Consider the following 13,897-nt stretch of genomic DNA (forward strand, 5'->3'; position numbering starts at 1 on the left):
GTGGTACTTAAGCCATGCTGATACTATTTGTTTGGTTTTATTTGCCCAGAATTTGGGATATTCTCCTCTGACATTGTCTTTCTTTTATGTCCTTTTTATTTATATATTTATATATATATATATATAAATATATGAATAAGTATACTATATATACATATATATATTTTTTTCTGAATATTTTACATGGACAATATATACTCAGACAAGAGAGAGAGGGTGATATGAATGCCACCAAAGTCCTGATCTGGGGATTGAAATGGATATCTTAACCACAGGGCCACCACCAGGACATTAGTGTGAAATGTGCAGACTGTGATATCAATATCACTTTCTCCTCTTATATGTGAGTCAAATGCACATTGGTTTATTTCAGGAGAAAGTATAACGAGCTAATTACTGACCCTTCCCTGAACATAACCATTCATTTTCTCTTCTAGATTACATGCTGCTGCTGATTCTCCATCCTCATCTTGTGGAGGAAGGAAGCTGCAGCCTCCTCCTCCTCTCTCTTCCTCAGCTAGTGAGCAGCTCCTCGGTGCTCTGCAGCGTCAACACAGCTGATTAGCTAAACAAAATACACCTGACAAAGAAGAAGCAAACATGTCGACAGGGAGGAAAACGACGTTAAGGTAACGCTAATTGTGCAGTATTTGTGTGCTATCTGACGGATGATGCTCTGCACAGTTAGCCTGCTGTTAGCTCTAGCTGTTAATTCATGCTACGGTGTCTGTTGTTGTGGTGACCTGTCAGTAAGAGGTGATGAGGTGATGAAGCTATGAACCTTTGAACGTTACATCAACTCAAGTTTATTATTATATATAGCTATATAATATATCGGTTATAAGGATGCTAACAGCAGCTAGCAGGAGAGGAGGGGAGGTTTCATTCATCACATGACCGACACAAGAATTGTTGCTTTATCCAACATGTAATTTATCCTTTAAAGAATATATAATGAAATAAAAAAAAATGTTTTTTTTAAACTATTTTTTTCTTTTTTTTTTTTTATTATTATTATTATTATTATTATTATTTATTTTCTTAATTGTATTTAAATGTTAAATGGTGAAGTTGGTTTCTCTAGTGTACTTTAATGAGTTCGTCTATAAGCTCATCTACTTTTGGTTAAATTGGTTTATAAATAATTGTAATTACGAACTGTAAATTACATATATGAAAAAAAAACTTGAAAAAGGGAAAAAATAAAGTATAAACAAATAAAAATATATGACATTTTTTTATGTTTTTTCTTTAAACTCTATTTTTTTTAATCATTATTATTATTTTTATTATTATTATTTATTTTCTTAATTGTTTTTAAATTTTGAACGTTGAAGTTTTTTTCTCGAGTGTACTTTAAAGTCAGTTTGTCTATAAGCTCATTTAGCTACTTAAAAATTGGTTTATAAACTATTGTAATTACAAACTGTAAATTGCATATATGAAAACAACCTTGAAAAAAAATAAAGTGTAAAATATATATATATATATATATATATATATATATATATATATAATGTGGAAAACAACGGTTGGTGTGAAAACAACGGTTAACGGTTTTGTTTTTTAAACTAGCTAAAATGATAACAGACAAACTTTGACCGTTAGCTAAGAAGTCAGACATCAATGATGCTGTCAACTGCTACTAGTGATGGGAATTACGGCTCTTTTTAGTGAGCCAGATCATTTGACTCAGCTCACCAAGATGATCCGGCTCTTTCGGCTCCAAAACGGCTCTTCATTGTACCACTTCTGCCTTTTATAGTTCAGCCAAATTTAGCTTTAGCTGTTTTGACCTATGATTAGTATGTGTGCACATATATCACTTAAATTATTAAATATAATTATACTAAACCTTATAATTTCCAGAATACCATAACTTTGCATGCTGCTTCGTTTCTTTTTTAAATTGTGGTAGTTACTTATTATTTTAATGTACACCACGGAACCTAAAGGAACAAGTAAATATGTTGTGTTATAGAAGATTTTACTGTGTAAAGAAACTAAGAGTAATGAACTTTTTATTCAATTATTCTTATACTTAAAGGAAAAGTGCCACCACGCCAACAAAACTGAAAACAAACAGGGATTAGAATTTGCTATAACTCCCATTTAGATTGAATTTAAATCACATTTTAGATATAGAAGAGCAACAAAATCTAAGTTATTTGTGATCTGATGCTGTTAAAGGTTTTTATAATGGTTGTATACAGCTACAAAACTTAATGTTTTTATATGTAACTCAAACGGTTAAACAATTATATGCAAATAAACATGTAATGTGTATGGTTAAAGAATTACAGTTTAGTCCTTTAAAATGTATTTTTTTTACTACTTTATTGCTGCTATTAGTGTTTACAACAGGTTCCACCTTTTTTTTCCCATTGGCCACAAATGCAGCACAGAAAGCTTCACAATAATTGGAACATGTGTAGCCAATCATATGCCTAGAAGATACTAAAACCCGCCCACGTCCTCCGCCAACCAGTCAATGTTGACCAAAGTGCAGCTGCAGTTCCTGTAGTAAAAAAAGCACATTGCTTTGACAGAGAGGAGCAAACTGTTGTCCATTCAATCATCAGGTTAAGCTGCTGAGTTATCTGACATAATGCCAACTCCAAGGTAAGATCCAGATGATGATATCCTCAGTGTTTCCCAGGGAACATTATTGCTGTTTTTAAAAATGTGCTCACAGCACTGCCAGTCTTTCAGTGGGTTGATTGAAAACACTGGACAAAAGTGTATATCAGACCTTTAAGCTGCTGTATTAAGTTGCCATGGCTTCAGTGGGAGCCAAACTGCTGCACAAGAGAACAATCATTTCTCCCTGTGATGTGTGACATTCAATATGTGTGTCTTGTGATTTCTGAAAGTTGGGTAACCTGTTTTGAAGACTCTGTAGACTTTGACCACCATGATATCTTGTAGGTTTCAATTTCAAGAGGGAAGGGGTCAAAGGGGGGAAATTGCTAGGAATACAGTTTTCCTGCTATGACACATAGTCTACGCATGCGTTATGAATGAATGGCACATAAGCTACACATGTCTGCACATGAGAACATTGACACACCAATTGCTCAGAGGATGATAATCCTTTATTTTGATCTTTTCAATGTACTAAAGGGCCTGCTTTTCATCTGACTAATCTCCATCTGAATTAGAGAATAAAAGAAAACTATCATTGGCAAGTTTCTCAGACATTTCTCAGTGCAAGCTGCAGATGGATCTCTCCCAAAGTCATAAAAATTCACTCATTAGTCTGTTATGAGCTCATTAGTTTGCAACTGTACATGTTTCTGTAGCTTTATTTTTCTCCACATGTTGACCGTAGAGAGAGAAGGTCAGGTAACAGCCATTAGCGAAACACGGGTACATCCCTCATCAAAGTTGCAACAAATCCGAAACAGATGATTTTATGCTTCACAACAGATTGTTTGTGTCATGTTCGTGCAGAGCTTGGCGAGTGGGAGTCTGCATAATACAATAAGTTTTTGTCCCCCCGCAGTGAGAACACGCTCTTTGGGATGGGAAATCCCTTGCTCGACATTTCAGCTGTTGTGGACAAAGATTTCCTTGACAAGTAAGTCGAAACAGCTGGTTTGTTTGCACTTCCAATGTCTTATCTGACCAAAATGCACTGACCTCATATATGTTTTTGTATTCTTTCCTAAAGGTTTGGACTGAAGCTTAACGACCAGATCCTCGCTGAAGACAAACACAAAGCCTTGTGAGTCAAAGCTTCACTCAAAGTGTTAAAGTGACAGGCAACCAAATAAGGGATACGCTGGTCATTCATACCCACTACTAGCATCATGACACTGAGCTGTGCTCAAAATAGCCGAGTTATAAATCAACCCTCTGTAACTGGGAGCCTCAGAACTTGACACGCCCACACATTTGTCTCACACTGAATTTGAGCCAAACTATACCAAGATACCTCTTAATTTACTACCTTACTGCTTTGGGTTAAATAGTAGATCTACATATATATTTTACTGCTTTAGATTGATATAAAATAAATTAATTATTTATTCCGAAAAGTGCTTTGCTGAGCATGCGTGTTCCTTTTCCAGACCCCTCCCTCCTTCACATGCAGTGCAGTAATATTATAGCCTTCCTCGAAAACGGGGTTGTGTGTCCCTGAACAAACTCTGCTTGTTTAGAAATGCACCTGACAGTAAACATCAGAAAAACTCAAATTAAAACAGGACTAAGCTTTAATCGCTGACTGACCTCTTTCTCTGTTTCAGTGCAGATGGCGTCTTTTCAGGGAATTTTGTCTGTGTTAATTTTAGTGCAAACAAAATGTTCACCATCTGTGCGTAAGATGATGGCGAGTGGCAGGTGTTGAAGTGAAGTCTCAAGGATTAAACAATTTTCACATTAAGTAAATCACATATTCCATATTTGGGATATGTAAACAGTCGTCATGTGTTTGCCTCTTCTAGTGTGAGAAAGATGACGAATGATCTTTAACCCTGGAGGCAAAAGACAAAAGACTATCTGGACTAACTGCCAAAGTTTTACATTCACAGCAGCATGATATTTTTTCAGAGTTGTAAGCTATGGCCTCAGGTGTTCGTGAGTTTTATTTGGCACACTAGACTGAAACTCATTTGTTAGAGATCTGCTCTATACCAGGAAGGTGGGCGTTTTTTTATTCAACTGAGAGCAGTAGTTCATGAGAAAATAGGAAGAAGATACTCAACAATACCATATGTCGGTCGAGAAAAAACCTTTCAAAACATTCCTCAGCTTTGTGCCAAAAACTCTTGGCCTATGGTCCAACTTTTCTACAAGATTTCATTGTGAATTTGCTAAGTAACAGACAAGATCAACATTGGAGCAGAAAACATCACCTCTCGTCTTACCTGCTGTCTATGGTGGGACAGTCGGGCAGTTAAGTTATTGTTTTAGTGAATATATTCATTAGGGCTGTCACAGTTAATGCAAATTCATTTTAATGCCACTAATTTCCTTAACGCATTAATGCAATCGATCTTTCGGAGGTTGAAGCAGGCTCCGTTTGAAAGCGAGAGGGAAGATACTCGTATCATATGAAACTAAAAAAACAAAGGAATCCAGTAGTACCAACCAAGTCATATGAGCTTGTTGCAAAGGAGGTTAAATAACGCTCCAAACTCGTGCTAAATTTAGGCCAGGAAAAACTGGCATGGCCATTTTTAAAGGGGTCCCTTGACCTCTGACCTCAAGATATATGAATGAAAATGGGTTCTATGGTTAACCACGAGTCTCCCCTTTACAGACATGCCCACTTTATGATAATCACATGCAGTTTGGGGCAAGTCATAGTCAAGTCAGCACACTGACACACTGACAGCTGTTGTTCCCTGTTGGGCTTCAGTTTGCCATGTTATGATTTGAGCATATTTTTTTAATGCTAAATGCAGTACCTGTGAGGGTTTCTGGACAATATTTGTCATTGTGTTATGTTGTTAATTGATTTCCAATAATAAATATATACATACATTTGCATAAAGCAAGTATATTTGCTCACTCCCATGTTGATAAGAGTATTAAACACTTGAAAAATCTCCCTTTTAAGGTACATTTTGAACAGATAAAAAATATGCCATTAATGTGCGATTAATCACGATTAACTATTTTAAACGATTGACAGACCTAATTTTTATTTCTATTTTTATTTAATCCCTTCCCTTTTGAAACCAACATTTCATTTACTCATATATAGCGTGATGAACTCTTACAAGAGTTCATCATGTTATTCTTCAGTCCTTTTATGAAACCACGGTTGATTCTCTGAGCACAAATGCTCTTTTTCGGGAATCCATTGCTCCACACTCGGGTTCATTCACACCTCCGAGCTGCTCAGTACAACCACAGTCTTATCTGTTGGATGTTAGATAACTACATAACTCTTTATCTGCTGGCCACTGAGCAGCTCTACTTGAACAGTTTGGTATCTTGCTCAAGGGCACCTCTGCGGTTGTAATGAAGAGGGAGGGAACCCAAATTCATCCTGCTGGTCTGGGGATTAAAGGGACATATCCCCTGTTTGGTCCATCACCTGTTGAATCGATTTTTTTTCTATGTGCATTGTATTTTTCTCCAGTCACAATGGATCTTGACATTAAATCTTTGTCAGGACACTCGTATTATCAGGACCACTCATGAAATTTGTAAGCACGGGGGGGAAGATAGACCACATTTATGGATACAGCATTTAGTTTTCAGAAAACTAACAGGGATACTGTATACTGGAGACACACCTATTGCTACTACAATTACATATTATTGATTTTAATGTAAAAATAATGTCTTAAAGCTGTAAAATTCACATGTTAATAACATGAAATATGAAAGCCTTGGCTTTTACATCTACCAAAGAGGTAATGTTTGTTTCTCTGTATGTTTAGTAGCAGAATCAGGGCTGCAACTAATGATTATTTTCATTGTCGATTATTTTCTTGATTAATAAATTAGTTGTTTTTGTCTTTAAAATGTCAGAAAATGGTGAGAAAAACATTTTCACTGTTTACTCGTGAACTACTAATGCATTACTTGACTGAAAAAAATGTGTCGCGCTATTCCACGATTTTATGTCGCTGCTTGTACCTTGATGCACATCTGGATCCAGATGCGGATTAACCATCTGTAAACATTCTCTGTTGTTAAAATGTTAATTTTAGAGGATTATGCAGCCTTGGCAGAGGTGTCTGCTCTCTGAGTGCTTTCTAGTTTGATGACGTCTAATTTTAGGAGGAAGCATGTTGAACAATTTCGCTCAGTTTTCGTGTCTAATGTATAAATTCAAAGCAAGTCACAGTGCAGTAATTGTAAAATGACAAAGCGTCTCAGTAATGCATAAACAATAAATGCATAAAGACGGATCAGTACATCAGATCGTCTGTACCTTTACAATAGGCTACCTTGTCAGGTCTTGTTACTTGACAAAGGGACACATGTGACCTTGGGCGGCAGCGGCGGCGACACAAAGCAGCATCATCAGCAGTGTTGTTCTCCTCCGGCACAAAGGCAGCGGTGTTATCTTTAGCCCCACAGACACCGTTCCCTCCACATTCTGCACAAGGTCAGGGCAGGATTAACATGCCGCTTTGGTGGTTTATTCCCAGCACAATGCATTTCAATGCATGTCCCCTCCAATACCACACATACCGGCATACTCGCCATCATGTCCGTCAATTTATATAGGAATGATGAGGATATTTTCTTATCACATTATCTATTATGTCACAGCAGTACAGGTTATAAAAAACTTAAAATTGCTGTGATACGAGCCACAGTATTCCTATTAAGCATGATGGGTGACTCCAAAGTGCAAAGAGGTCATTCACAAGGTCACTGGTCCATGGAAGAAGAAGAACTTGACTGCGGCGTTGTGACAAATAACATCATTACTTAAAAGGCCTCAATGGACTTACAAGTCTAGTCGACTAACACTATTGTTGTGCTTCTGAATCTACAGAGTGTAACGCGATTCATTTTTTTTCTCCCATCACCCTGGTGGGAGAGAGATCATTGGATGCAGTGCACTGTGGCCATGCCTGAATTCAATTATCTAGTCACAGCAGAGCCCATATAATCCTGTTGTGGCTGAGGAATTGCCTGCTGTAGAAACCATCAACATCCCTGTTAGTACTGGCTGGGGACTTAGTGCTTTTTTTTTTCTCCCCCGAATAAGCCACAACCGTGACTTTTGATGCCTTTTCATTTCGCGTCAAATGTTTTACAAGTTACAGTTGATTTCCAGATTTAATTCAGAACGCTTTACTATGGACACAAGTTTAGTATTAGTTTATTAATCGATTAGTTGTCAACTATTAAATTAATCGGCAACTATTTTGATAATCGATTAATTGGTTTGAGTCATTTAAGTAATTGTTTTTTTTGAAATTCTCTGATTCCAGCTTCTTAAGGGTGAATATTTTTGGGTTTCTTTACTCCTCTATGACATTAATAGAATATCTTTGAGTTGTGGACAAAACAAGACATTTGAGGACGTCATCTTGGACTTTGGGAAACACTGATCGACGTTTTTCACCATTTTCTGTCATTTTATAGATTAAACAACTACTCAATTAATCAAGAAAATAATCAACAGATTAATCAACAATGAAAATAATCGTTAGTTGCAGCCCTAGTATTTGTAGTATCGATTTATTGACCAACCGAAAATGACTTACTGATTTTTTTTTCCATTTATCAAACAAAAATGCCAAGAATTTGCTCGGCACAGCTTCTTGAACATGCAGGTTTTTATTCTTGTCTCTGCTTTATATCATTATATATTGAATATCTTGGGCCTTAGGACTGTTAGTTGGACGAAACAAACATTCTGAAGACGTCACCTTGGTGTTATTAATCGAGTAGTTGAAGAAATAATAAAGAGATACAGTAAATTGTTAAGGGAAATAACTAAAACTAGTTGCAGCCCTAATGAAAGCTATTGGTGTATCTGCTTTGCTGAAAAAAAACGCTAACTTCCTGGGTGTCTTGGTTGCCTAGCGGTTGAGACGCATACCATAAAACCGCAATGTCCTGGTTTCGTTTCTATCGTTTGTCCTATTTCATACGCTCTCTCTCTTTCCCCCAATGTTTCCTGCATGTATCTACTTTCTCCTGTCTGATAAAATGAAAAGAAAGAAATACTACCTTACAATTAAAGTAAATTCATAACTCATGCAGTGCAATCTAAAGCACTGCCAGAATCACATACCAATGATCTCATCACTTTCCTCCAAATAAAGCAGCTGCTGCTCCTCAATACTATTGTTTTACATTGTTTACATTGTGGTGGTTTGTTTGCAGTAATCACGCGGGTCTTGTACGGCAACTGCTTTTGTTTAGGTGATATTTCCACAGCGTTCTTTTGAGCCGCAGTTGAAAGTTGTTTTCAGTAGACGCTGGTGTTTCAGAGGATGCCTCGGGTGTTTTGATTTCGGGGGTACGAGAGGAAACCAACTAACCAAAAGTACTGTTTGACTTCCTTTCTGTGCCTGCCTAGACATATATCAGGGGGTGATATTCACAGCAGACATTTTGGCTCTCCATAGCAACAAAAGCACAGGTGTATGATAACATTAAAACCCTTTAGGTGGTTCCAGGGTCAAAATATATGCTGTGAAAAAGGCCTTTTTGTCAGATGAAATGCTGTGGGTCTTGCTCTCTTTTTGTAGTCACTGCTGCCATCATGTGGCTTAAAATGTAAGTTTGACATCTGCAAAGGTACAGTGTATGTTTAATGGACTTGGGACGATATGAGGTATATATTGTCTTTATGTCAGATCATCAGACAGATATAGTCACGGCATATTCTAAGTGAAGTTGTGTGATTCACTAGTGTTGCTTTAAGTTCCTACTGTTTTATATTTGATTGTAGGCCTTTAAAATATGTATGTTGTTGGCAACTGGTTGATATTTTTCCCTTTTTCCTCAGTCTTTGCTCAGTATTGAGTTGCGGTAAAAGGGGTATGTACCTGTTATATCCAGCAGGGGGCAACAGTAGCCTGCTGTTTGTACCCCAAGGAGTCTCCATAGGAAACAACATGTCAACATAATGAAAACACGCCTTCTTTCTGCAGGAGATTATAATGTGGGCAAATAGACGTTTTATTTCCAGGATAACTAGGCATTACAGGTTGTTAAGAACATGCGACATTGCGTAATACACCATTCACCCGAACCCTCTTGGGCTTGCTAACCATATCATATTAGAGCTAATGATTATTAGTGTGTCAAATGAGTGAGTCATTGTTACAGTGAGTGTATTGTCACCTCCGAGAGAGGGCAAAAAAAAAGATCAGCTGGCTCCCGAATATTAGTCGCGTTCAAACATTTGTTTTATGGCTCCCTCTGTCCGATGATAATTAATTGTTTACTTTCTCATCTCTGGATGATGGCGTGACTCTTTTCAGAGGTTGTTTGCTCACAGCAATTAAGTTCATCAGTGCTCATCCTCCCTCCTCCCCTCTCTCTACCCCCCCTAGTCTCCCTCCTTTTTCTCTCTTTCTCTGTGCTAAATGCAGATTAGCAGCGTCACAATCGCATCCAGAATGAGAGTAAACTCCTCATTATGCCGTGTGACCCTCTGCTGCATGAATAATTCAGGGCTGCAGCAGCGTTAGTGGCTGGCTGTTATTAGCATTCCGGATGGCGAGGGAAAGACAGAACGAAGGGAGCGAGAGGGTGGGAGGCTCATATCACTGACAGGGCTGACTCAGGGGGATCAGCGCTGGATTGAGACACACATCACACACACATCATCACACGACACAGGAGATCAGTGGAGGTGCCTCTCCACTCACACACCCCGCTGTCTGTGTACATCTTACACACCCCTGCTGCTGCCGTGCAGCTCAATCTGCTTACTGGGAGGAAAACAACAAAGGCCCCTCTCACTGAGTACATGCTAAACACTCTGGCTCCTGGGTGTGTGTGTGTGTGTGTGTGTGTGATAGATTCTGCTCTGTAAACACACTTGACTCTACCCCTGTTTTTATTCTTTTAATATATAACGAAGCAAAATGTGAGTGCTAGAAACCCCCGGCGGAGCTATCGTGGTGTGTCAGGAGGAGAAACACTCCTCCTTGTGTGTTAGTGTGTGTGTTTGTGTGTGCTCGCATGCAAGCATGCGTGCAGAAGCCGCATGTGCTTGCCATGGTGCCACTTCACTGGATGCACTCATGCTTGACTGAGTGTGTAGACACATTACAACCCCCACACCCCCTTTTTTTTTTTTTTTACTTCCCAGCTCCCTTGTCTGTTGCTGAGGCTGAGTGCTGTACTACAGTACTTAAACTCACCTCCGCCGGCCCGCTGGGGGGTCACAACATCCGGCTCCCCCTGCCGCATGAGGGCAAAGGTCGCGGGCCTGCATCCATCAGGCCGACCTCCGAGCCAAAGAGAGCGAGCAGAGATTAATGGCACTCAACTGGTAATTGAGACATCAGAAACATGTTCAGCCGCCAACCGCGCCGCTCTTGATGTTTTATTGATACGCACGAATCCGACGATTTGGGGGGGCGCTCGCATAAATCTGACATGCTCACCAGAGCTGTACTCAACTGTAAGAAATGTGGATCTAGACCTTTTGAATTATAAAACAAGGGAACTTCTTTTCAAACAATCAAAATGAAGAAGCCCCATATATTGTTCTTTTTGATGAAATAGGTTAACACGCTGTGATGCAGGGTGATTGCTCTGCGTTTAACGCGTACATGCTGCATCATGAGAGATGGCTGATGCAATCATAATTAAGGCTCGTCCTCGCCGGAGCTGCAAAAACGCCTCCCCCTTGTTGTCGGCGGCTGCCAGCAGGTGGTGCCAGAAGGAAACATCACAAGTCAAAGGGAGTGTAACAAACATAATCCACATCTCTGTGCATGTGGGCGTCCCCCCCTCCCTCCCCTCCTCTTCTTCCTCCTCCTCCTCCTCCCCTCCTCTCCCTCCAACTCCCCCTTTTAAAGAGCGTTTTATAATTAAAATGTGGGCGTCTCAGCCAGTACATACAGCATGTTCAGTTCAGAAAAGCATGCTCTGGGCTATTTTTAGTCATCTTTGATCCCCAGCAGCCACACAGGAAAAGCCAATGATGGCAGCAGCCCGTACACATGTAGGCTAGTTAGTGTACTATCTGTGCTGATCATTTCTCCACACCTAGCCTGTGCGGGGGTAGAGATGGGAGGCCTGACTGGCGAGCAGCAACACTCCCCGCGTGTTTAAAGTTCACACTGGGCCATATGGTCCCCGCAGTAGGGGGTGTTGGTGGAATTATTCACACGGAGCACTCTGAATCACCCAGATCCTGGTATCAACCTCCAAGATAAGGGGAATGTCTCAAAGGCTTTGTGCTCCGGCTTCAAATCTCAATCCTCAAGAGAACACCAGAAGCCCCATCTTTGCTTACACGCTCCGTCTTCCCACTCTCTCCCTCAATGTGTCCCTCTCTCTCTCTTTCATGTCCTCGCACTCCCTCTCCCACATCCACACAGTACAGTGTGACAAACAACGCCACCCTCTGCAGCGCCAAGCCAAAAACCTGTGACATTTTAAGAGGAAATAATATGAACTCATCCTCCATGACCAGATTTTGCCCCCGCCGCCTAATCCTTGAGTGCAGCCTAATTAAGTACAAACAGCAGTCCTCGATTAATGCCAACAAATGGGCTGCTGCTGCTGCTGCGGCTGGATCGGCTGATTATTAAAGGGATGCACATTTGTTGTTTCTGCATTCTAATGCAATTACTCACCCATTATGACCATGTAATTGTGCCGTCATTAATTGTGCATCCAGTCTATAACGCAAAGAGGCTCAAAGTCGGGGCAGGTTTTCTCGGCTGAACAGGGATTAAAGCAGCAGTAGGTAGATTTGGAGCAAATATGATTAACGGTCACTATATCCCGACTGTAATGCACGAGACAGGTAATCTGGAAAAAATCATGTGCCTCTGTGTCCTCTGGTGTCCTCCGGTGCTCCTAATGGCATCTGCAAGATTTCACAGATTGGAAGGAAAACACCAATCGGAGCCGAGCTGGAGTCTTTCCGTCTATGAGCCGGCTGTCAATCAATCGCGAACTCCGATCAAACGGTCAAACAAGGCAGCGCTGATCAAATATGAATCAATATTCTGTTACTGTAATACCAAGCCCCGCCCACCAGCCGGAGCACAACCAATAGGAACGCTCAATAGGAACGCTCTCTCTCTCTGAAATCACCTGTGATTGGCCAAAGTATATTTTTTTAAAGCCTGAAAACAGAGCCATGAGGAGGTGCAGAAGTCTAGTTATCTCTCAGAGCACTTGAATTACAATATGCTGAAATGTTATTATGGAATATTTGCCCAATGATGCCAAAAACGTTCTGCCTACTGTAGCTTTAACCCACATGGATCGAGATACCTGACTATCATAATTCCTTTTGCGCAAATCAACATTCATCCCTCAGTGTAGTGTATTAGAAGATGTCAGAGGATGGGAACAAGGCCTCGCTCGCTGTCTGAATCATGACTCATTTGTGTTCAGTACTTTTATGCGTCTCATTCTTCGCCATCTATTCCCATCCTGCCCTAATGTTCCACTGATAAGAATGTCCTATTCATTCTGCGTTCTTCACCAGTTGCTACACAGAGAGAGAGAGAGAGAGAGAGAGAGACAGAGAGAGAGAGAGTCTACAGGCATTGAATGAAAAGCACATCTATTTCTGAGGGGGTAGCGCGAGCACGGTAGAAGATAATTATTGATTTGAAATAAGAAAAGATAAGGCTCAACCTTGAGCAGCCCGGCGATAGCGCGCAGAACAGAATAATTAATGGGCCTGTCTTGTGTCGGGACAAGCTTTCACACTGAGACGAGCGTATTGATTTTAAACAGATAAACTGCGTAACCCTTTGTGAAGGGTTTGACAAACAATTTAATTGGGGGGAAAAACAACAATATTCCTCACCCTTTCCATCTCCCTTTTCATCACGTCCCCGAGCTGTTTTTCCTCCGCCTGACCTATGGAAACAATTACTGTGCATCAGGCCTTGTACTGCCTCCAGACTACCAAGGAAGGCTGGTGTAGGATGCACACGCTGATTGGGGGAATCTAATCAATGGTGGAACCTGTCTCCACTCCAGATGCCCGTGTTGAAACTGGGATTACCAAAGCCTTTTTAGCTGTACGGCCCCCGTCTCTGCTTCTGTCAGAGAGAGAGAGAGAAAGATGGATCTGCCTGTTTAAATGTACCTGCCTGCTACAGCTGAAGCAGAGATAATTTACTGTTCCTGTACAACCCTCCTCCTTTCCTAATCCCCAAAGGAGAGCAGCGAAGAAGCCCCTCAGTCCTCTCCACTTCTTCTCCTTGCCCTCCCCTGATTAGCGATGGGGGCTGTTTGATCATGTTTCCCTGCCTGT

At 40.3% G+C, this 13,897-nt stretch overlaps 1 protein-coding gene across 2 annotated transcripts in view; it reads left to right on the forward strand.

Moving 5' to 3' along the window:
- The first annotated feature begins 437 nt into the window (after window positions 1-437).
- Window positions 438-13,897, forward strand: part of adkb (adenosine kinase b) — a 116,246-nt gene continuing 102,786 nt past the window's right edge. The window contains exons 1-3 of one of the 2 annotated variants that reach the window (XM_037754624.1): window positions 438-629; window positions 3,506-3,580; window positions 3,674-3,727. In XM_037754624.1, the coding sequence (XP_037610552.1) occupies window positions 601-629; window positions 3,506-3,580; window positions 3,674-3,727 (158 nt within the window). In that variant the 5' untranslated portion in view covers window positions 438-600. Of the gene's footprint in view, window positions 630-2,459; window positions 2,623-3,505; window positions 3,581-3,673; window positions 3,728-13,897 lie in introns of those variants that run through there. The other variant, XM_037754625.1, reaches the window with a different exon arrangement.

This window comes from Sebastes umbrosus, chromosome 20, assembly GCF_015220745.1.
Source record: "Sebastes umbrosus isolate fSebUmb1 chromosome 20, fSebUmb1.pri, whole genome shotgun sequence".
NCBI lineage: Eukaryota > Metazoa > Chordata > Actinopteri > Perciformes > Sebastidae > Sebastes > Sebastes umbrosus.